At 38.9% G+C, this 24,332-nt stretch overlaps 1 protein-coding gene across 2 annotated transcripts in view; it reads left to right on the top strand.

Moving 5' to 3' along the window:
- Window positions 1–23,820, top strand: part of fam168a (family with sequence similarity 168 member A) — a 28,848-nt gene extending 5,028 nt beyond the window's left edge. Inside the window, exons 2-8 of one of the 2 annotated variants that reach the window (XM_053320901.1) lie at window positions 11,794–11,901; window positions 12,747–12,838; window positions 17,254–17,334; window positions 21,293–21,438; window positions 22,098–22,284; window positions 22,749–22,875; window positions 23,156–23,820. In XM_053320901.1, the coding sequence (XP_053176876.1) occupies window positions 11,840–11,901; window positions 12,747–12,838; window positions 17,254–17,334; window positions 21,293–21,438; window positions 22,098–22,284; window positions 22,749–22,861 (681 nt within the window). In that variant the 5' untranslated portion in view covers window positions 11,794–11,839 and the 3' untranslated portion in view covers window positions 22,862–22,875; window positions 23,156–23,820. Of the gene's footprint in view, window positions 1–11,793; window positions 11,902–12,746; window positions 12,839–17,253; window positions 17,335–21,292; window positions 21,445–22,097; window positions 22,285–22,748; window positions 22,876–23,155 lie in introns of both variants that reach the window. The other variant, XM_053320900.1, reaches the window with a different exon arrangement.
- The last annotated feature ends 512 nt before the right edge of the window (window positions 23,821–24,332 follow it).

The raw sequence follows: 24,332 nt of genomic DNA, 5'->3' as shown, positions 1-24,332 counted from the left end.
TCAACTGTGTTACCTACAGCTATGATCAATAGTATTTTCTCATGCTGTGGGGGCTGTAGCACTAGCAGTGTTCATAAGGGTCATAAATGGGTTTTGAAATTCACTACAAAATCATAATTTTCATCCTTTGTCCTCATCAAAGGACATTTTCTCCCATTCACACTCCCTCTATCCCAGCTCTGTTGAGTGAGGTGAAGTTACAATCGAGATCTGAAAACTGTGATGAGATGTGTTTTTGTTATAACACCCCAGACTTCACCTTTTATGGATATATACTGATTATAACCAGCAGTGGCAGGCAAATAGTGACCCGCAGGCTGAATCTGGTCCTACAACTAAAATATTTTGCCCTCCTAATAAAGGTGAAGTTTACCTTTTTTATAGACATCGAATCTTTTACATCACTTAGCAGATAACAATTTAAACACAAGGCTCATATTCCCAATTAATATGACCTGTAACATTTTAAAAAAAACAAAAAAACTGCACAACACCGGTATATAAAATAATTTGGCCTCCAGTGACATTGAGACCAATCTGTTCCAGTCAGATAATGTGTGTCTGTTATGTACCTTTTTTGTTATTTACCACCACTCTTCATTAATCTACAGCAGATAACAATGTAAACACACAAGGCTCAACTATAAATGAGTAAAGGCCGCTGTTGATTGTGTGTGAATGAGCTCTCGGTTAAATTTCTAGTCACAATGTTATTGTTCACATTTATGAGTGTTTAACGTAAGCTGCTGTGATTCTGTTAGCTTTCATTCACTGTCCTCAAGTACAACCCTATAACTCTTTTTATAGATCAGTTTTATTCTTGAATGAATCAAAAGAAATAAACAGTGCTGAAAAAAACTGGAGCATGGTTGAATCTAATTGCTGGAGCACTGATATACAGTTTTAATAGATGCTTAAAAATCTGCTGAAAAGGTGCAATTTGTTTTTTTTCCTTTTCAAACTTTTTTTTTTTGCCATTTTGTCCAAAAGTAACAACTATCTTTACAAATAAAACCATCTTTGCTTGTTTAATTTTACAAGTCTAAACATCTGACCCGCATTGAAACGTTGCTGTAATAACAATTCCTTTCATTAATTTAAGCCACATTTGGTAAAACATCTCCCAAACAAGACAGAGAAAGAAAAAAACCCAGGCGTGGTGTTATGCTATTATCTCATCTAGTTGGTTTGGCTTTTAGTAAACAGTCTGCCAATCACACACCCAGCATCAATTTATTTGGACTGGGAAAATATCTTTAAGTTAACTTTTTAGGCTTCAGTTTCTTCAGCAGCCACTGAGCTGGACGGTGAGGTAGAAAACAAAAAGCAAAGGTTCGATCTGCGTAGTGACAGCAGCGGGAAACCACAGCGAAGTTTCATGGGAGTAATTCATGGCTTAAAAAAAATGGCCATCGAGGCAAAATACATGCAAAAATTGGTGTTTATGAAAAAGCAAACACTGTTATCAAATGACGTCGTTTCAGCTACGTGTGAAGAACGCTCTCTGAGCTCTGGGCAGTTCAGGGACAAGTTTAAAAAGCTGGAAATCTCACCGCTACACCCTTGACATTGATCAGACACACTTCCAAGCCACTGCTCATTAATTACGGTCATTTCGTCAAAAGCGACAGTAAAATGTTCCAAATGACACTTTTCACTACAATATGATCTTTTCTTCGTCTCCTCTCGTATGTCTCGCCCCTCCTCCACCGCAGGCAATAATGTCTGTCTGCTGTTAATATTGCCTGAATGTATTGATTGTTTGTCATGGGTTTAACTGCCAAGTCCTGCCTCATAAAGCTGTCTGTACTCTTTGTGTCTTCTCGTTTTTATCTGCCGGGCTAAAATTACTCAGAAAAATGAACGCAGCAACACTTTCACAAAGGAAAGGGTTTTCACAATCTTTTAAACACCGGTTAGTGCGTTTTTAATTAGTTAATTATATGCTATTATCCCGGCTTTTCTTCAAGATTATGACTCCGTAGTTGAAATCAATTCTTATTGTACAGTTATGACACGTGTTACTATTTTTTTCCCCCCCTCTCAAAATCAGCGTTAAAAATGTTTGACAGGTTATTAAAATCCAGAATTAAATGAATTGCGTCCTGCCCAGAAGCTCATTATTTAACTATCCCTTCTTATTCTGGCTGATGTGGCATTTGGAAGCAATCAATAATATCTGACGCTCCTGTTTTCAGGCGGTCAGTAATTTGGGGCACCCTTTTTTTTTTTTTTTTTTTTTTTTTTAGCTTTATCCAACATGCAGAAGTAACCAAAAACAGACTGTGGAGGCACTTCTGGCTGTGATCCATCTAAAATCACATATTTACTGTTAATGAGAGTTGTGCAGTCCTGGGATTGTGGTTTCAGTTCAGACTTAAGAGTAAAATTACCTTGCGACGTGCTAAATGCTAGAATGAACATTTTAACATTTTCTCTCCACTTGAATACATACGAAACTTTTAAGCTTGTTTCCTTGACTGTTTAGCTCAACTAAATCAGGGTTGTAATGCTCTAGTTGCTGCAAGAGCTCATTAAAAGTCATATTATTTAATGCCCCCATCTTGGAAAAAGTTGGACAGAGTCTTTATTGGATCCAATTATTTATTCTGTCTAGTCACTGTCTAGTCTTTTTAAACCGTGGTGCAGGTGACTTTATATTATGACTTTCTTTCTACGTAATGATATTAAATAAGAAGCTACATCACAAGTTTGTCTCCTGGCACTACAAACAGGATCTTAACGAAGGCAGCAGCTAAAGATTATTTTCTTGTTTGTTTTATTAGGACTTCATTTCACAATACAAATCTTTTCGATATGAATATAATCATGTCCAGTTTTATATTTTTTGTAGGAAGAACAGACAACACAAGGATATAACACCCACACATGCCAAAAAAGAAGAGACAAAATAACCGAAAACCAAAATCCTCCACCCACTCCCACCACTCACTAAAGATTATTTTCATTGTTGATTAATCTCGATTAATCAATTAGTTGCTAAATCATTAAATTGTGAGAAATGTTGATTGCTGTTTCCCAAAATCCAATGTGACAGTTTAGTGTCAAAGAAGATTAAAAGAAACCAGAAGATATTCTCATTTGAGAGGCGGGAATTACAGATTTTTGGATTTTAATTAATTAAATAGGTTGCAACTAATTGATTGAGTCATTGTTGCAGCTCTAATCTTGGCCAATACTACAATTTAATGGGTCACCAATCTTAAACTTTACAGAGAGCTTCTGAAACTGGTTTAAATCCTTTTCAGACGTATTTTTCATCTCTACCAATCTCATCTGACTGTCATCAACTTTCCATTCAGCACACAAAATGATAAATGATAAATAGAGTTATAAGGAGTCAATATTTTTTGGGGTGATGTGATTTACCCATAATGCATCTCTTCTATAATGTCTCAGTTTAGTAAGTGGAGAGAACAGCAGAGGAAGAAATCACCATAGACGGATGATGTTGTATAGATACTTCACCCATGGAAAAAAAAAAATACATTTCCATTTTCAGTGTCCCAGCACATAATCCAGGGATGCAGACCCATGAGGTGTGTGACTGATGAGATGATTTTGGAAAGGAGAATAGAGGAGGAGGAGGAGGAGGAGGAGGAGGAGGAGGAGGAGGAGGAGGAGGAGGAGGAGGAGGAGGAGGAGGAGGAGGAGGAGGAGGAGGAGGAGGAGGAGGAGGAGGAGGAGGAGGAGGAGGAGGAGGAGGAGGAGGAGGAGGAGGAGGAGGAGGAGGAGGAGGAGGCCGGCACAGAAAAAAGGGAAGATGCTGTCCCAAAGTGTATAGCGCTGTCCTAGATCTAAAATAGCCCAGAGCTGTGTGCTGCTCGTTGCTTCGGGGCAGGTCTGATTATTTCTGATTCCATCACACTGCCCTTCAGTATCACAGCGAGGTGGATTTGGTCTTGGTGCTTGATTATGGATGTTTTTGATCGTGAGGGCAGGCGTTATTAGTCAGTCTGTTCCTCTGAGACTTAGGTTAGGGTTTTTTTAAGGTGCTATATTCATCTGTAACTTGATTTTGTTGGTAAATGATTGATGTTGGTTATGTTTGGGATTGGTCTAGTAGTTGTTTTGGGCAATAAAAGGTCAGAAAATGGATGAAATCAGCAGTCTGAAACCCAAAGATGTTTAGTTTCTGTAATAAAATGGAAGAAAACGACCCCAAACCATCTCCTGTTTGGTGTTTTTTGCAGTGATTTCATTGTCAAATTAATTTTTAGAGCTGAAGCGACGAGTTAATCAACAGAAAGAAGATTATTCAGTAACAATTTTTATAATCCTTTTTTTTTTTTTTAAAGCAGAAATGGCTGTCACCCACTGGTCAAGGCTGCTCGGATGTGAATATTGTCTGATTTTCTTTCTTCTGTCATAATAATTTAATTTGGATTTTTGAATTTGGCTCGTCAGCCTCTGGAAAGCTCTGAGGCATTTCTTTACTGTCTGGTGGCATTTTACAGATCATATGTTAATGATTGGAGACAATTAGGGCTGCAACTAATCATTTACCTTATTGATTAATCAATGAGGTTTGTCTTCAAAATGTCAGGAAACATTGGAAAAATGTCTCTTTGTAGATTCCCATAGCCCAAGTTGACATCTTCAGACTACAGAAAAAAAAGAAAACCATGAAATTACTCGTTTAAAAAAAAAAAAAAAAAACTGGAACCAGCAAATATTTGGTTTTAAAAAATTAGCATTTAACGATTTCTTGATTGTCTAAATAGTTGCTGAATAATTTTCTATTGATCAAGTCATTGATTAGGGGACAAATCTTTTTAGCTCTTGAATTAAGTTGGCGATCATTAGTATAATACGTATAATGAATGTAAAATAATATGCTGTGGAATTAAAATAGTCATTAAACATCACACTCATTAGTTACTTAGACTGATTGACGCATCAAGCTACACTCAGCATTTTATTGTCTTTACGATCTTTGTCTTTCTTGGTTTCCTTTCTGTTGTGACCTGAGTGAAATGCTGCCTTCTGGAGGATTAAAAAAAAAAAAAAAAAAAAGATCTGTTCATTTCTATTCTCTCCTGCGCTCAAGTGTGATAACGCCCACTGCTTTTGATTTGTTGCTTAAAGAGTAGAAGCCTGGTGAGGTATTATGTGGGAGGATAGAAACGGTGTGGGGGTTGTGTGTTGTATTGTGTTGTATTGTACATGTTCTCCAGGAATGGTAGCTCTTTGTGTGTGTGTCTCTCTATGTGTGTGTGTGTGTGTGTGTGTGTGTGTGTGTGTGTGTGTGTGTGTGGGGTTTATTCTCTCACAATCCTTCCCTCCTCCTCCTCCTCCTCCTCCTCCCCCTCCCTCATTATTACCTTTCCTGGTCCCCCTTAGGCTGCGGGAATCTCTATTTATGGAGTGAAACCAACATTATTGTTTTCAAACAGACACGTAAAACATTAACGTACACAAATTGAATATGTGGGCATAACGATCTGAAACAATACAAGACCCGACTGTCACACGGTGTGTTTACAATACAAGAGAGAGCCCAGCTGCGTTAGCATGCAGGCTAGCTAGCTAGCTGTGTTTTTTTATGCCTTAGCCTTCAGGGCTACTGCCTGGGAGTTCGACCCAAATGAAGTCCCGCTAATAGAGTTTAAGCTTAACAAAGTCCTGAAGAATGGCGCAGGTTAAGCCAGGGAGCAGGGAGGACTCCTTTTTAATAATGTCAGTCAGTAGTGAATGAGTCCGAGCTCTGTGTGTGCTTGTGTTTGAGAGAGCCAGAGCTCCAAGTTACATTTCAGTGTTAAGCTTCGTAGTTCAAGCTAAAGCAGAAGAGCAGTCGATTTATGGTGTTAGTCAATCAACAAAAAATATATCAGCTAGTTCTTTGCATCTTAAATGTTGAATATTTGCTGCCTTTCTTCTGAAAACAGTAAATGAGAGTCAGAAATGCACACATCTTCTCATTTGACAGTTTGTGTAGCCGAGTCAGTTTTCAGTGCAAATCCAATTTTCTGATAAATGTTTTCCATCCTGGCCGTGTCAGAGAAGAGGTAGCAAGGGAGGGGGGGGGGGGGGGGGGGGAATGAAGTGAGACCCAATTCCACGTTGAGAGTGGCAGGCTGCTACAGAGTCAAACGTGCTGCAACACGGTTACTGGTTTGATTGTCATAACCGAGAGAAAGGTGTAATAGCTGTCAGCGGTTAAGTGAAAAAGCCTCGGGGTCACATGTGCTGGTTCATCTCCCGTAAGACGCAACCCTCCGACACATCAGGAAATGTTACGCTGTACTGACTTTGAAGTCGGGTATGCTTGTATCAAAGAAAGACGAGAGAAAAGACAAATAAATAGATTTTTTTTGCATGTTGGGCAAACAGACGGTGACATGACATAAGCAGGAATTGTGAGGTAGACACCCATAGCACAAAGTCAAAATCTGGGTTCCTGAGTAGTTAGCTCTCAGTAGCTAACGGCTAACACATCATGTACAAGCTGCTCTTTCACAGCTTTCTGCCCATCATTATTATTATTATCATCATTATTATTATTATTATTATTATTATTATTATCATCATTATTATTATTATCATCATCATTATTATTATTATTATTATTATCATCATTATTATTATTATTACTATTATTATTATTATTTTATTATGGTGCTACTTCAGTGACAGCCTCAGTTTATCAAATTGAATGGATTGTCTTTATATCTGTATTCCTGAGCAGCTAGCTCTCAGTGGCTAACGGCTAACACATCATGTATAAGCTGCTCTATCACAGCTTTCTGCTCTCTGCCCATTATTATTATTATCATTATTATTATAGTGCTACTTCAGTGAGAGCCTCAGTTTATCAAATTGAATGGATTATCTTTATATCTGTAAACATATCACAGTTTGAAGAGATTACTCGGGCTGCGATAGCTTCGGCATTTATCATGATTTTATTTATTATCTATAGAATAACTGAGCAGAACAATCTTTCTTTATCTCTTCAGTGTCTTAATACATTTAGATGGATCATTCAAGACTCTGGTGGTCATTTGATAATAAGTAATTTAGCAAATTAAGTACTGTTAAACATTTTTGTGATGAGTAATTACAGTTCTCCAGTAACTTGTGATCGATATTTATCATTATGTTTTTACACACGTGCAGATTACTTGAAGAATCGATGCACTTAATAGATTAATCTGGAATGACGACAATCATTATTTTATCATTTGAGAATAGCTTTTTCCCAAAATGGTAGCTTGTTCCTCTGCAGGGAAAAGTGTTAGCAAAAACAAAATCAATACAAGTTTGTATTTCAGTTTGAGCACCGAATATAAAACCTCGCCATGTTCTCAAGCGCTGGTCGTCGTCTGTAAGAAAACATAGATTTCTGTTTTTGATATTTTCATGCAGCCAATAATACATTTTCATTTTTACTTCTTAGCTCTATGAGGCAGAGCTCCCCCCCCAAAAAAAAAAATCCTCCCAAAACCATGGATGAGATGTGTAGACTGGTCTCTTCTTGTTTCCCCTCTGACATACAAATAGATGTACAATCTCCGTCTTTGTGTCTGTGGCGTACGGAGAACAGGGAGAACGTCCTCCGGAGAACGGCCTCTTTCACAGTCATGGATAGTGGTGTGTCTGCTCAGAGAAAAAAAAAAGAGCTTCTTTTTTTATTTTTAGGAGTGGAGAGCCTGAAGCGCCTCATCATCACCTCCCTCTGAAAACAAAGGGAGCTGTGGTTTCGACACATGCATCTCTGCCGTCCTGTGTTCCTCCATGACTTACCTTCATTAGACACATTGTGGTACCTCTCTTGTTCTCTCCCATTCACTTTTCATCACCTTTTGCCTGCCCTCACACACACACACACACACACACACACACACACACACACACATGAACACACACTCCGTCTTTCTCTCCTCTCTATTCAGACACAGCTGTAATTGGGTTTGAGCTGTGTGTGCAGGATAGGACCTCAGGGTTAGCTTAGCCACCTGTCCATGTGTTAATGGGTAATGTTCCCTCACTCTAGTCTGGACAAGTACATGCATTACATTACAACTCACTTCATGGGAATGACATGCAATAATATTTTGATTACAGCTGCATTGATTAGCCACAAATCAATTAGTGGAATCATCGCAATCACAAATTTGATGATAGTTGGATTTTTAAAAACAGCTATTTGTGAGGAACTGCTGCTTTGTTTAGTCTTTATAAAATACTGTTGCTCTAACAACTAGATTTTAGGAAACAGACTGTTTTTTTTAGATGTTTTATAGAACCAGTGATTAACATATGAATCAAGAAATCAATCAGCAGATGAACTGATAATGAAAAAACATGATTAGTTGCAGTTTCATGATGATATGTTTGATCAGTAATGTCTGTATATCTTTAAAAATGCCACAAAACAGACATCCAAAAGAGATTTTTAAGGTTTAATCTAAGAAATTCTTATTTGGTTAATGATTATATGATGATAACTTCAGTGAGTTGACTTCATAAGGGCAGCAACTAACAAATACTTTCGTCATCAATTCATCTACTGATGGTTTTCTTCATTACGTATCGGATGCATGGTTCATATAAAATGTCATTAAATGGTGAAAAAAAGGTTCATCCCAAGTTCCCAGAGCTCATGCAGATGAAGTGATAATGAAAAAACATGATTAGTTGCAGTTTCATGATTATATGTTTGATCAGTAACGTCTGCATATCTTTAAAAATGCCACAAAAAAACATCCAAAAAAGACTTTTAAGGTTTGATCTAAGACATTCTTATTTGGTTAATGTTAAATACTTTCGTCATCAATTCATCTACTGATTGTTTTCTTCATTACGTATCGGATGCATGGTTCATATAAAATGTCATTTAAATGGTGAAAAAAGGTTCATCCTAAGTTCCCAGTGCTCATGTTCACTCTTCAAAACGTCTTATTTAGTTAAAAAAACCCACATGTACTCAGTTTATCAAAGATGAGTTGAGAAAAAGCAGAAAATATTCAAACTGCTGAATCTTTTCCATATTTGGGGAGAAAAGCATGCTGAAACGATTATTCAATCTTTGAAATTGTTGCCATCGTATTGGTAAAAACATTAAAGCTCCTGATTTCATTTCTAAGTAAATTTAGCACCAAAAAAAAAAAAAAAGTATGAGTATTACGGTTCTTAAGCAGATCAGTTGCACTGAACTTTACAAAAGCTTTGAAGACTTTTCAGGAGAATCAGGGATTTCAGTTTTTTAGGATAATCTCTACTCAAGGTATTTTTCAAATCTGTAATAATTAAAGTTTTTGCTTTAATGTTATTCCTAAAACTGCTGAAGAACAAGAGGAAAAAAAGAATGATAAATTGAAAGAAAGAAGCAGTGCTGGAGGAAAGGGATTAAAGCCACAGAAGAGATGGAATAGATTAATGAGGAATGTACGCTGAGGTGTGTTCGGTAAAGGGTTAATCAGCCCCCATGAGACGACCTGCGTCTATTGTGAGATATGAAACTGAGTAATGAACCACAGTTGACACATCGACACCTTCTTTGTTGTTTTACGCCCACGCAGGTTCTTTTTTTTCCCCTCTACATTTCTTGGGACATGTGTCAGGAATTCATTTGTAAAATAGTGTTAAAAAAAAAAAAGAAAGAAAAGTGCACCCACGTGTTTTTTTTTTTTTTGACGTCAGTGTTCTTGGACTTAATATGAAGCGTCACTGAAGCTGTCGTTTGTCATCACCTCGGTACAGTATGTGTGTGTGCTCTCTCAGGAAATGACAGAAAAATGCTGTAATTGTGGAAAAGGATTTTGTTGACTGGCTATAAAGCATCGGCTCAGGATGTTTCTGGACAGATTAGAGTTTTGGAAAAAATCGTGTGTTTGTACAATCCTCCGTTTCACCAATGCAAGAATCAGACGAATGGGGTGTCATTTTCTGGTCTTCTTGGTGAATGAGTGGGTGATGTGTTGTGTACCGAGAGCTTTCAGTCTTCTACATAAACACATGACAGAGCCGCACTTAAATCTAAAGTGCACACACACACACACACAAACACACAAACACACACAAACACACACACCTTCTCCTCTTTGTTTATTCCTCAGCTTTCCGCTTGGTGTTGTGCAGTGCTCGTGTGTGTGTGTGTGTGTGTGTGTGTATGTCTGTGTGTGTGTGTGTGTGTGTGTGTGTGCTGGATCATGCTTACACGTGGCTCGTTTGCAAGACCGAACTCTTATATTTTGTGTCCTGACCTGTTGTGTTGCTCTTTGTCACTTGCCCGCTCACTGGGTGTGTTGTTTTGGGGGGGGGGGGTTATTTTTTAATTTTTTCTTTTTTTCATCGTGTCGATGTTTGCTTCGCTGCTCATATTGGATGTTATGTACGGCACGTCGCACCAGATACACCAATCATACTCATGCTTCACTATCTCTTACACTTACACACACACACACACACACACACACACACACACACACACACACACACACACACTGTAAAGGCTTCATACACACACACACACAGAAGCTGGAGGTGGGATTTAGAGCTGGGCAATAAATCAATCTCAATACTGGATCGCAATAAAACACACGTCGATAATGATGAGAAACTTTGGATATCTTCCGCCTATCACATAGCGGGATTAAACGTGACAACAACCAATCAGCCGGCAGCACACACGCATCTCCAACCTATTGACGAGTCTACTGCCTGATGTCTAAAAAGAACATTAGCCCCGGCCCCAGAGGGAATATTTGGTTATCTTTATGATTTAATTATTTCATTCTCGGGTTTTACAAATCAATTTAGACCCGTCAATAGGAAAGTAGAAATATTTTTAGGCCCCCGTAAACTCAAGAGCCAAACCAATCAATTGTGTGTCCTTTAGTCCATTTAAATGCAGTGTGAGTTGTAACTGACAGTAAAGCTTAATGGTTTTAATGAAGGTCGTCGTCTGATGAATAGGAAGAAAAAGAAAAATCTGGAAAAGCTTTTTAATTTAAAAATTGCAATCGCTTTTATTTTGAAAGCATCTTCCAGTATGAGAAAAGAGAAATTAAAGTGTAATTTTTCTGGCCAACATCACTGGTTAAATATATTTTGTTAAAGCAGGAGTTTGTATGTGTGTGTGTGAGTGTGTTGGGGTAAATGGTGAAAAAAAAGGACCCCCCCAAAAAAGGTGAGGTACCTTTCAGAGCTGTGTGAAGTTTATTTTGTAAAATGCTGCTGTGTGTGTTGGTCAGCCTGTTGGTTAATAATTCAACTTTCAAAGGGTATTATTAAATAATTTCATCCAAAAATATGTCCAGCGCTTTCACTGAAGATGAACTATAAGATTACAACATTTGAGCTCTGCCTTCTTCATCCAGTCAATGCTATTAAATCAAATTGTTTGGCATTCGTGAGTCAAGTTAAGAATAACAGAAATTAAAAGTCAGGTCAGTGATTGAAAGGTGAATCTTTTTTTATTTTTCCATTTCCTGAATAACTACCTCAAAGCTCAAACAGTCCATTTCTCACTGTCACATTTACATAAATAGTTGTGAGGACTGTTTGTATTAGCGGTTATTGGTGGTCAAAGACACAGCAGTGACTACAAACACACACACACACACACACACACACACTCACACAATCACCGTCTCTCCCCTGCTGCTGTCACTAATCATTTGCTGTTGCACTGGTGCTTGCTTTTTTTGCTGTTTTGTTGTTGTTGTTGTTGTTTTTTAAATTAATTTTATTTTAATTTTTTTTTTTTCTCCCCCTCTTTTTTCCTGTGTTCGTTGTAATCATGACCTCTCGCTGTTTTAATTTCAGATTTGCATATCCACTTCCACTCCTTCCTCATTTGCATACAGCAAGAATGGCGAGCGGGCATCCCACAGACAAATTCAGTTTCATGTATCAACCAGACACGCACAAGAGGTACGGGGCACGCATGCACACACACTCACACTCCAACACACACACACACACACACACATACTCATGCCCATTTTCTCGTTGACCAGGTAAGTTGAAATAAGCTCGAGCAGGTCCTCAGGTCCTGTTTCATCTACACTGTGAGACCGCTGGAGAAAGATGCTTTATTGGGGGAAGTAGTCTAACCAGCCAGCAACTTAAATGCTCAGTGGCCTCTTCTCTGTTGAATCCTGTAGTCGAGATCAGGCCGGTCAGTAAACCTCGTCCCGCCTTATGTTTTTTTTTTTGGTGCAGTAGTGTAAATGACGTACCGCCACACAGGAAACCAATCCATTGTTTTCAGTGGGTCCATGCGTTCTTGTGCTTTTCTGTCAGTAGTCGTCCCCTCTTCTTTTTTTTCTTTTTTTTTTATTGCACCAGTCTGTGTTTTTAAAAAAACATGCTTATGCTGAGCTTACTTGAGGGTGAGGATTCACGGGGCTTGATTTTGTTGCATGCTGGCAAAATCCTTCAGCTGGATGTCGCCTTAAGAATCTTGAGTTTGGGATTAATGTGTGTGGCGGGTGTGTGTGTATGCTTGATAATCGTAACAATTTTCTTCCAATTTACACGGCTTACGTCTCTCTCCCCTCAATTTTTCTTCTATCTTCTCTTATCCCACCCCTTCCCCTCTCTGTCACATCTTCTCGCTCTCTCTCTCTCTCGCTCTCTCTCGCTCTCTCTCTCTCACTCACTCTCTCTCGCTCTCTCCCTCTCCCTCTCTCTCTCTCTCTCTCTCTCTCTCTCTCTCTCTCTCTCTCTCTCTCTCTCTCTCTCTCTCTCTTTCTCTTTCTCTTTCTCTCTCTCAGTAAGAACAGGTTATCTTCAGCCATGAATCCAGTCTACAGCCCTGTTCAGCCTGGCACCCCATATGGAAACCCAAAGAACATGGCCTTCACAGGTGAGATGAATTGGCACACACATCAACCATTTTCTATAGCTTAATTTCACTATTTTGAAAATGTTTCTGACAGAAGTCAAGTACAGTATCAAAGTAGAGAGGGGCATATGCTGTTAGATGTGATTGACAGCTCTCTCCAGCACTCAGCAATACTGTTTGCCACTTAGTTCTCCCACTGGAGCGCTACTCACTCCCAGCTGCCTATATTTTGACCTTCTGCTCTGATAACTAACTGAGATGCTAATGAGCAGTTTGCTCAACTCAGGCTTCAAAATGTGCTACCACAGGCTACCAGGGATTTCCTTTAAAGAGTGCAACTATGGTGTTGCACCATCTTTTCCTACTGTAACATTAAAACTTTCCACTTGCAAAACTGGGAGTTAAATGTATGTTGTTCTTGTGCAATTTTAGCATAGAAGAAACAAAACGTACCCGTATTTGGGGTTTAGCCCTTTTAAAAATAAGCTCTAATAATGGAACCAATCTAAATTTCTTGGTTGCAAAAATCTACAGTCATTAGCGAAACATTTTCAGTAGAAATTGAAGACGATGCAGGAATACAGTGAGTCAGACAGCAAGAAAGGCAGAAAGGAGATAATAGTCACACTGAGTGATGTTTGAGAGGAGCAACGTCTTCTCTCAAACATCAGTCTCCGTCTGAGGGAGCAGCAGAGTGGAGGCTCTTTGGTGGAGTCTCTAAAGGGAGGCTTTTCACCCAGGTAGAAGCAGAGCAGGTGCGTAAAGCTGGACAATGACCTACACATGTCATATCTTTTACAGTACGAAGCTTATCATTGAATAAAAGCAGCTACAGGCTTTCAGTGTGTGCTAGGTGATGAAATATACCAAAAGACTGATTAAAAAGAAACGCTGCCGCCTGTTAGAGCCCACCATCACACACCCCCTTAAAACAACTTTATAAAGAGGGAAAAGGGAAGAAACATTAAGATGAGGTATAATGCATCATCATCATCATCATCATCATCAGACGTTGTGTGTAGAGAATACATAAAAATGAAAAGATGAAAACATTACGTTATGGAAAAGCAGGATGAGTGAAAAACATTTATCTTAGCACACGCCAATAATTTGAATATTTTACCAGCTACTTTGCTTTTCGCTGATATGAACCCATCCTCCCTGCTCTTCGTGCTCTGTACATTTCCCTCTCTCTCAAACTCCCTTTTTAATATTTATTTCCAAAACACAGGGCAGAGTTTTAACTGTAGTCCAAAGTTGGCAGCAGGAATGATAAATGTTAACATTATTTATTCGCTATCAAGCCTGCACATTAATTCCCATACTTACTGTTATGCTGCATTTATTACTGTTGACATTTTTATGTGAGCTAAAATTCCTATTTGACAAAATCTGTGGAGTCTTTGCAGGATTATACCCTGGCAGAGTATCACATTTTTCCCCCATTGGTGCCAGTTAGTAAACAGTCCATCTCATGTGTGTCCACTGCTGCAGAAACACTCGATACAGACATGTTGAAATTATTAAATTGTCAGTAAAAGTAGATTTTTTTCACGTGTGAGAATATAACTGGTGGTAAATGGCCTCTTCTGGATATCAGAGAATGACCCTGATATGTATCTCTTAACTATAATTACAGTGAGTAGACACAGAGCTAATAGCAACATCCATTCAACAAAAATAATAACAAATTCATTCACATTATTTTCATCAACAAAATCACCTTCTGTGTTGAACCAGAAAAAGGCTGATTATACCTGGTTTGTTTGTCTATTTTGGTCTATAAGTTGAGTAATGATGTTTTTAATGATCAGGTTGTTTTATAACCCTGACAGACTCTCAACCATGCAAACATCAGTGTGAATACAACAAAACTGTGTACAGCAAATAAACAACAAACTGTTCTCCAGTGGATTTCCAAACCTTTGAGTTGGCACAGCCGCCAGTTTATCTTTTATCCCAGTTACCAGGTTGAGTGCAGAGGGGTTAAATGTTACTCAGGTCAACGATTTATCAGATTTCTGTCTAAAAAAAAAAAAATGGTGAAAATCAGAGGTGTCAAACTCATTTTCATTCAAGGGCCACATACAGACCAATTTGATCTCATGTGAGCCTGATCATTAAAAAGATGGAGGAAAGGAAGGAAGAAGGGAAGAAAGGTAGGAAAGAGAGACAGAAGGACAGATGGAAGAAACGGAGGAAGGAAGGGAGGAACGAAGAAAGGAAAACAGGAAGGTAGGAAGGACAGATGGCAGGAAGGAAGGAAAGAAAGAAGGAAGGTAGGAAGGACAGATGGAAGGAAAGGGAGGAAGGAAAGAAGGAAGGACAGATGGAAGAAATGAGGGAGGAAGGTAGGAAGGACAGATGGCAGGAAGGAAGGAAAGAAGGAAGGAAGGTAGGAAGGACAGATGGAAGGAAAGGGAGGAAGGAAAGAAGGAAGGACAGATGGAAGAAATGAGGGAGGAAGGTAGGAAGGACAGATGGCAGGAAGGAAGGAAAAAAGGAAGGTAGGAAGGACAGATGGAAGGAAAGGGAGGAAGGAAGGAAGGAAGGAAAGAAGGAAGAAATGGAGGGAGGAAGTAAGAAACGAAGGAACGAAGAAAGGAAAACAGGAAGGTAGGAAGGACAGATGGCAGGAAGGAAGGAAGGAAGGAAGGAAGGAACAAAGGAAGGTAGGAAGGACAGAAGGAAAGAAAGAAGAAAGGAAAAAAGGAAGGTAGGAAGGAAGGACAGATGGAAGGAAGGACAGAAGGAAGGAAGGAAAAGAACACAAAGGAAAGTGGGCCGAATTGCACCCCTTGGCAGGCCGGTTCTGGCCCACGGGCCGCATGTTTGACACCCCTGGTGAAAATGATTTGATTTCATAGAGCCCAAGGTGAAGATATTCAGGTTAATACAACATTTAAACAAATGGTTAAAATCATCACATTTGAGAAGCTGCAGACAGGATGTGTTTTGGTATTTTCCTTTAAAACAAATATTAAATGATCATAAGTCATTGTAGCTCTACGTGTGTTCATAAACATTAAAAACAGACACAACTTGGCCTCCTCTTAAACACTAATGCCAGAACTTTGAGGTAAAGACAAAGTTATTTTTATTAGGTGTAATTCAGTTCAGGCTTTTTGGTTTTCAATAAGTTTCATGAGCACATTTCTTTGCTTAGGCCATAATAGTTGAATGTGTTTTTACATAACATCTGCTGTTTGTCATTTAATACTCTGGATTAGTGCATAATTGAACAAGTCACCAGAGATTTTGTTTAAATCTTTCAACCTGTGAAGTTTCTCCAGCTGTTGAGTTGAGATGATATTGTCTGTTTTGTTTGGTTTTATTTGATACAGACTGTTTTACTTTTATTTTCCCAAGTGAGTTTCTAAAGTCTCTATGATGCGTTGTTCAGGGCTGCAGTTAAAGATGGTTTTCATCATTGAACAACGTGATCTAGATGAGATTATTTTTCAACCTAATTGTTTATTTGTTTCATCTAAACAGTTTCAAAATGGTAAAAAAGGAACATCATCAGATTGCTAGTGTTGACTGACCAATGGTCTAAAACCCAAACATGCTTGATTACAGTTAAGTAACACATCCTCAAAGTAGAGAAAACATATTGAGAGGATGTTTGCCTTTTTTATGATGAATTCTTAGTAAAATTGTATTTGAGCTAATATATAAATGAGGAAATATTGAATTGAAACTGTAGTTTTATTTACAATGTAGTCAAAGGAAACCTATTTCATCTATAATCTTCTTTTCCCTCTAACCTGTAATAAAAAATGTATTAAACTCAACTCAGTGTTGAGGTTTCACATTGCACAGCAGTGTAAATGTTAGTATATATTAAACCTGTTACATGTTACTGTAGGTCAACCTACAGCGGCCGATAGCAGCCACAGCTAGATATAGCAAAGGGCTCAAGGCTACAGAGCAGATAGTCTGAGATCAACTGCCAATAATAGAAAGCCGTGAGCAGCACTTTGCTCACCCGCATTCTTTCTTTTAGCCTCCTGCTTTTCTCCTCTCTTTCTCCCCTATCAGGAAAGCTTTTCTCAGGTCAAATCTGCTTTGTCTGCTTGGCATGTAATTGATGACGCACAAATGCAGTATGTGTGTGTGAGTGTGAGTGTGTGTGTGTGTGTGCGCTCACCCCCTTGCACGTGTCTTTGCGCATTGCTAATGTTTCTGAATTTATCTCCTCCTACACCATATTGGCAGGTGTGTCTCGTCTGCCAGATTGGTGTATGTGAGACGCATTCAGCCGACTGTGCTATTGGCGCAGACATTTTTTTTAATGAGCGCCATCTGTGCACATCCTGCTCCAAACCAAACACAGCCCTACCTGTGTGTTTGTGTGGTCCTCAGATGCCTCTTTGTTTGTTAATCTACATTTCCTGATATTTTCCTCTGTCTAACATCTGTCATGTGTCCTGCAGGCTATCCAGGGGGTTATCCTGCCACGGCTCCTACTTATACACCCAACCTCTATCAAACAGGCAGTCCTGGGTATCCACCAGGTGAGCTGTGACACACACACACACACACACACACACACACACACACACACACACACACACACACACACACACAGACAGACACATACACACACAGCTTTACAGTTGATTAGTGAGATGTTTTGTCGTCTTTCAAGGAAGAAAAATGGCAGAGAGTTCAGACATTCATTGAAGTTTTGTGGATTTGTGAGGGTTGTCACACAGATGCAGAAACAAATCATGTGTCACATTCATACTTCTGCAGTGTATGTTTTTATTCTGTCTGTCTCCCTGCCTTTTGTTTTGGGTGCTTTTTGTTGGTGGTAGAGTACTTCAGACACTACTCGTTTCTTTTGTATAATAGAAAACAAACATGGAAAAATACAGAGCAGCAGAATAATAAAGTGTTATAACATAAAGGCAGTAAAAGGCTTTCTCTTTTGAGTAGTAGATATTTCAGAAGTAAATAACCATAAACAACAACCATGCTAAAGCCGTTTGTGCAAAATCTAATTCTACAATAATGTTTGTAAATTCTGGATGTAAATGCACAATTTTTTTAATTTAGTGTTGGCAAAGAGGAAGTTGGCTAACAAAATGAATTGACTGAGCTCCCAGTTTGAGAAGCAGCATCACAAAAACACATTTTTTAATTGGGCATTTGAAGCTGAGGGACTTTTTCCTACTTTGGTAGCTTTGAATAGCGCCACAGTTGCTGAATTAATGATTAAAAATGATAAAATAATCATCTGTAAACTGTAAAACATTTGTCTCAAAATCATTGAATCCCCAATTAAACTCTGGAAATCAGTTGAGTAATGTGTTGGGGTTGTATGAAAGTTACTCAGTGTTTCAGTGTTTCGGTGTTTAGGCTGCAGCTTTGCTAACACTTAATATGCTGAATAAATTACACACTGACAGAATTTAATTTCAAGTCAAGAGGATCCATTACTGCTGCCGCGTTGTATCGCTGCATGACGATGCATTGAAAGTATGTGTTAATTAATGCATAATTATCCTAAAGCAAATGTTGTTTTCCTACATTTTTAATAAGTCACTTGTGAATATAACCAACGCAGCAGCTGAGAAAATGAATGTAAGACAAGAATCACTCGTGCTTTTCCTTCATCACCACCACAGTTTGTTTTTTGAGTGAGTCAGAAGGTCGTTTTCGGAGCCGCACACTGGTTGCATTAATGCGAAGGCAGCATGGATTAAAAGTGATCCCAGACTAAAGAGCATTGATGGTGAAGGAATGGGAAGCTAGCCAGTAACAGCTGCCAGTGGCCTTATAGCAGCAGATAGGTACTCTGCTGGGGTTCAGCGTCTGGTCCCCACAGCAGATGGGAATAACAGTTGTCTCAGTGCTTTCCAGACTCGGTGTGTCTGTATTGATATAGTTTAGTGTGACGGGGGCTTGAACTTTTTTAGCCTAAAAACCCAGATTGAGTGAACCGCACAACCTCACTCTGGGTTTCCGCCATGAAAGCTGTTATTTGGGGGCTATTCCAGAAACGGTAGGGGGAAGGGGGGAAGGAATTGATAACTGCTATTTAGTATACTGTTGTAGTTCCTGTGTGTCAGGTTTTTAAAAAGAGATTTGTTTGGTGTGTGTTCGCTCAAAGCATCATAATGAATATCTAAAGAAGTTGCTGAGGAGGTGAAAAGAAGCCAAGGAGATTCATACAAGGTCAAACTCAGTAGGAAACCATTTGAGTCGAGTATTCAACGTCGGCTATATGAGCTGAAAAGACATTATTGGTGAACTGACCATGAGAAGGACAAAAGAAACCTTGAATAATCTAAAACATTGAAACGATAAAGGAATAATAATTTGCTGCTGTCGATAAGATGTTTTTCTAAACGGCTTTTTGAAGACAATGAAGTTGACCGCACAAAAGATGCAATACTATAATAGTGAAAAGAATAAATAAAATAAAGTGAATTGAAAAATTGAAAAGGAAAATGAGTAAATATCTTGAGATTGATTTTTAAAAAATGCTTTGTTTTTGGCAAAAATGATGAATAGTAACTAGACTCTGAAAGAAATTATGCTGAATTTGAAGTATTTTACCAACGTAGGGTGGGTTTGTAGATTGGGTGGGTTTGTAGATTTCATCTGTGCTGCTTTTGAAGCCCCTCGCCTCTTGTCCCCTCCCCCCAGTGAGTGCTGTTTTATCTTTTGGGAGGGAGGAACAAATATATATCAGGTATTCTTTGGCACTCAGCTTTCCTTCCAACAGACATTGTACCTAATTATTGAGTTTAAATCAGCAGTATTGTTTCTTTTCTTGACGTATGGGTGAGATTAAAACATGTGTATCTAGACAAGAATGAGTCTGAAACAAACCAGCTGGGATCTGATTTAGAAACATGTCTTGGGTAAATGTCATTATTCCTCAAGACCATTGAATAGACAAACTGTTTTTCTATCAGCAGGGCTTTTGTGTAATTGTCACACACCATTGTCCTCTAATGCCCTGCATGCATGTTAGAGCAAAGAATGTGTGTGTGTGTGCATACTCTCTCTCTCACACACACACACACACACACACATACACACACACACAAACGCACTTTTAGACACACATAGCAGCTCCAGCATCTCTTTGTTCCCCTTGTCCTTGTGTGAGAGAAGCGCTTTCATAAGCTCCGCAGCACTAGCTAGTAGCATGTTTGACCTTCAGGCTCCTCCGAGTGGCGGCTCAGAGGAACTGCACCCGGCAGCACACATGAATGCAGATGCCTTCACTCTCCTTTTCAGTCAGTCATGTTCGGCTGGTTCAAAGGAGGACGCATTTAAATTAAGTCAGAGTTGTACGTCTCTGTGTTTCTGTTTTATAAAAAGCAGCTTTAACTGAATTTGGTGAAAATAAAGGTTGAATATACTTCTTATTCTCATACATTGACTTCACAAGTACTGTTTTAAAGCTGTAAACAGTCCAAATATGCCGTCATCATCATCATCATCATCATCAGTCGTCATGGTGAGACTGGCTGAACGAAGCTTTTTTAAAACGCACAAACTCAAACACAGCACAAAATGTTGTTTAGAGAGTCCCATGACGAGGCGGCACCAGTCCCCCATCTGGTGGATTCTGTAGGTAATGAAAATAATTAAGGGGCTGTCATGGTTTTATATATATGTGTGTTTTGTAGTTGATGCATATTGCTGACTCACATCTTCTTCTTTATATACTATATCTAAAGACACTTTTAATGTCCATTGCTGTGCAATATCAGTGTTTCATGTATAATACCAATTTCAATTCATACATTTAATATACATATATTCTTTCTTCACTTTAATCAGTGCAATAACAATATCATATCTGGTATATTAGCACTCAATACCAATATTACTGTTGTGCTGTAATTAATGTGACAATATTTTTTTTATTTATTATATATTTCTACTCTTATTGTTATTGTTTTTCGTACTTATTTATTCTTTATTCTCTCTTATTGATGCTCTTTTATTTTTTCTTTCCACTAGCTACTGTAATAATCCAAATGTGTGGCACTAATAAATTAATATCTTATCTTATTAAATCCCACCGAGGTTTAGCTCAGAAATGCCTTTACAGCTGGTAGTGACATGCTGCATTGTAATAACTATAAAAAGATGATGTGGTATGGAGTAGTGAAGTCACATATAATTAATACCTGGCTTGACAGTTTCACTCAACTTTTAAGCATCTTTTAACTTGTTTTTAGTTGTTTGGTCCACAGCTTTACTGTTTTAAGGTTTCTGCTCACAGTTCTTCTCACTCATGGGTTTTTATCTCCAGTTGCAGCAGGAAGTCGATAAAAAGCTCTGATAAACTCTAATGCACACTACCTGCCCAGCATCAAATGGCAGATAAGAGTTAGCAACTAGCTTGTGTTGTTGTAGCATTTAGCTGCTAAAGAGTTAAATCTAATCAATCTATTTATAAAACTAATTTATTTCTAACTCTTCCTCTTCTTTTCTCCCCTATAGGATATACTGCAGCAGGCACTCCATACAAAGTGCCCCCTACTCAGTCAAATGGAGCCCCTCCTCCCTACACCCCTACTCCGACCCCATACCCAACAGCTATGTACCCCATCCGCAGTGCCTACCCTCAGCAGAACATATACGCACAGGTAAGGGTACGGATACTCTCAGTCTCCTCTGATACTCACAAATATTGATCAGGATTGTTGTCTTACAGCTTTATTTTAGGAAATGCAGCTACGTTGTTTGGATAGTCGATATTTTAAGGCAATTCTTAAGCAATGTCACAGATTTCGTCTTTGCACTAGTTTCATTTTCAGCAAACCATTAGATTGTAAGGACAAGACGGTCAGCTTTGCCTTATGTGCAGCTGTGTTAAGTACCAACTGTAGTTTAATCAAGAATGAAGAATTGGTCGAGGGTCAGTGTTGTTTTGTGTTGAGAATCAAGTTTTGATTTACAAAAACTTGATATACAAACAAAGGGAATTCATGTTTGTGTTTCCACAGCATGTAAAGAGTTTCTGGTAAATTAGACTGACAGGAGATTTTCATGTTCTGGGTAATTTACTGTTGATCAGATGGTTAAAAAGGAAAGTGCAGAGGCAGGAAGTGAGATGGAAAATGCCAGAAAGGCAAGATGCTCAAGTCCAAAGTAATGATAGTGTGCTGAGTGTTTTGATTTCTACAAACTTTTTCCACTGTAGAGATGCAAAAAGTCCTTTCAAATGATCCTGCTGTGCAAAATGATGACCAATAGTAGATTTTTAAATGTAATAAACTTTATATATCATCATGTGTTTCGACAGGGAGCGTACTATACCCAACCAGTCTATGCGGCCCAGCCACACGTGATCCATCACACCACCGTGGTTCAGCCCAACAGCATCCCCTCCACAGCCCTGTACCCGGCCCCCGTCCCTGTACCTGCTCCACGCAACAACGGAATGGCTGCCATGGGGATGGTAGCCGGGACAACCATGGCCATGAGTGCAGGTATGAACTCCAAATGTTAGCTTATTTCAGGTTTTATTGGCAGTAATGTGTACTTTTTATATCATTTATTTATCCTGAAGATGGTTTGTGTCTCTTGTGCAGACATGTTTTGTTTTATTTTAAATGTTGTTCATTATTTATTTAGAGAGAGAAGCTTTCACAGGTTAGATTTAATGTGCTAGGCAAGGTCTCGTCAGCAAAACATACAGACAGTGTTATAACTTCTATAATTTCTGACATTCAGTAATTCAGCCAGCTTCTTTTAGTAGAAACTTGATGGGTACAAGGTCAGTAGGAAAGTATTTTATTGAGCATTTGATTTAAAAAAGGAGGGAAAATATACAAACACACTTAAAGAATGATGTCGATGTCCTCTCTCTGTACTCGAGCCTTAGTAGCTGTTCAGCAGATGGATTAATAAATGACTAAAGCTCATCGTTAACTGTGTCATTAACTTTGCGTAGGGACCCTGCTGACAACGCCCCAGCACGCCCAGATCGGAGGACACCCAGTTACTGTGCCAACCTACAGGCCCCAAGGGACACCTGGGTACAGCTACGTACCGCCTCACTGGTAGAGCCCACCCATCATGTGAGTGTCTGCACCTCCTGCTGCTCGCTGTCTTCTCTTTCTTGTTTGAGATGTTCACCGCCACCCCAATTCTCTCTCCTCCATCTGTTTCCTCCTGTCTCCCCACACACACACACCCCCCACCCTCCCTCCCTCTTTTCTTTTTGTTCCCGTGTTGTCTCTTTGACTTGAACAAACTGCTCTCCCTCACATTTCTTTCCCCCTCCTGCTCTTCAGAGGTCTGAGGTCCGCTCTTAAATCAATCACCAATGTGTACCTCCGCTTTTTCTTTTCCCACCAGATCTGGAGTCCACCATCGTATGCAACTGCTCAAATCTTACACGGGCTCCCTATGGTAACCATGGGAACTCGGCACCTGTCTGCAAGAACAAAACTAAAGTGCAACAGCCACTTTACCATTATTGTTATTGTTATTATGCGACATTCTCTAACGTTTTTACAAAAGCTGCTTTTGTTTTTATTTTTTTTCTCTGTTCATTTGCCAACCAGTCATTACTTTATTTTTTTACGGTTGTTATTTTCTTTTTTCTTTTTTTAAAGGATTTTTTTTTTTTTTTTTTTTCTTTCCTCATTTTCTTTTGCTGTGTCTGTCATCGGATCTCCAGAAGGACTCTTGACCAATCACGGGTGTCGGTCGCTCCTGTTTGTGTTGTGCTGGTGTGTGTGGTCCTGCCTGCTGCTCAGTTGGCTGGGAAATATCGGGCACTTATTCCTCATTATCATCTCCATCAGTCACTACAAAGACTTATTGACTTATGCTGCCAAATTTTCTAACGAGTAGATATCAGCACAGGGTTTTAACACAATTAGGATTTTTTTTTTTTTTCATTTCTTTTGCAGGTTATTTAATTTTTTTAATATTCTTTCTTTTTTTTTCCACACTCAGTTGAATGACCTTTGCTTTTTTTTTTATCCTGTAGACTTTCTCCTTACTTTTGTTCCTCTTTCTTCATCCTTTTTTTAAACTTTTTTTAAAAAAATTTTAATCCACTTTATTTCAATTTCAGTTTAATCTCAGTCGTCTTCCAGCACGTTTGCTGTCTGTCCGGCAGTAGTGAGTCCGTCATCCCTGTCGTTACGTCTCAATATAAGTGCTGTGTCGCTACGAACAGAGCACTTACCATTATCCCATCATGCTGCGTGTCCCAGTGTCCACATTAGCATAATACCCAGTGTACACTAAGGAAACGTCACCTACTTTATGCTACATACTATGCAGGCTAGTATGTTGTGACACTATCGAATCTTAATCTAGCTAGAAAAACATTTGGGGTCGTCCGGGTCATGTCAGCTTTTTATGTGGTTAGCGTTAGGTCAAAGCATTTAGAAAATGTAAAAATATTTATAATAACCGTGTCAACAGCATGGGTGGTTGTGCACACTTTTCACACACATACACAAAATACATGAACATGCACAGGGGCTCCTGTGACGTGTCGAGAAACACATGATCACTT

Source organism: Scomber japonicus, chromosome 6 (assembly GCF_027409825.1).
Source record: "Scomber japonicus isolate fScoJap1 chromosome 6, fScoJap1.pri, whole genome shotgun sequence".
NCBI lineage: Eukaryota > Metazoa > Chordata > Actinopteri > Scombriformes > Scombridae > Scomber > Scomber japonicus.
The sequence above is the reverse complement of the archived record's forward strand: the minus strand, read 5'-3'. Positions and strand labels throughout refer to the sequence as shown.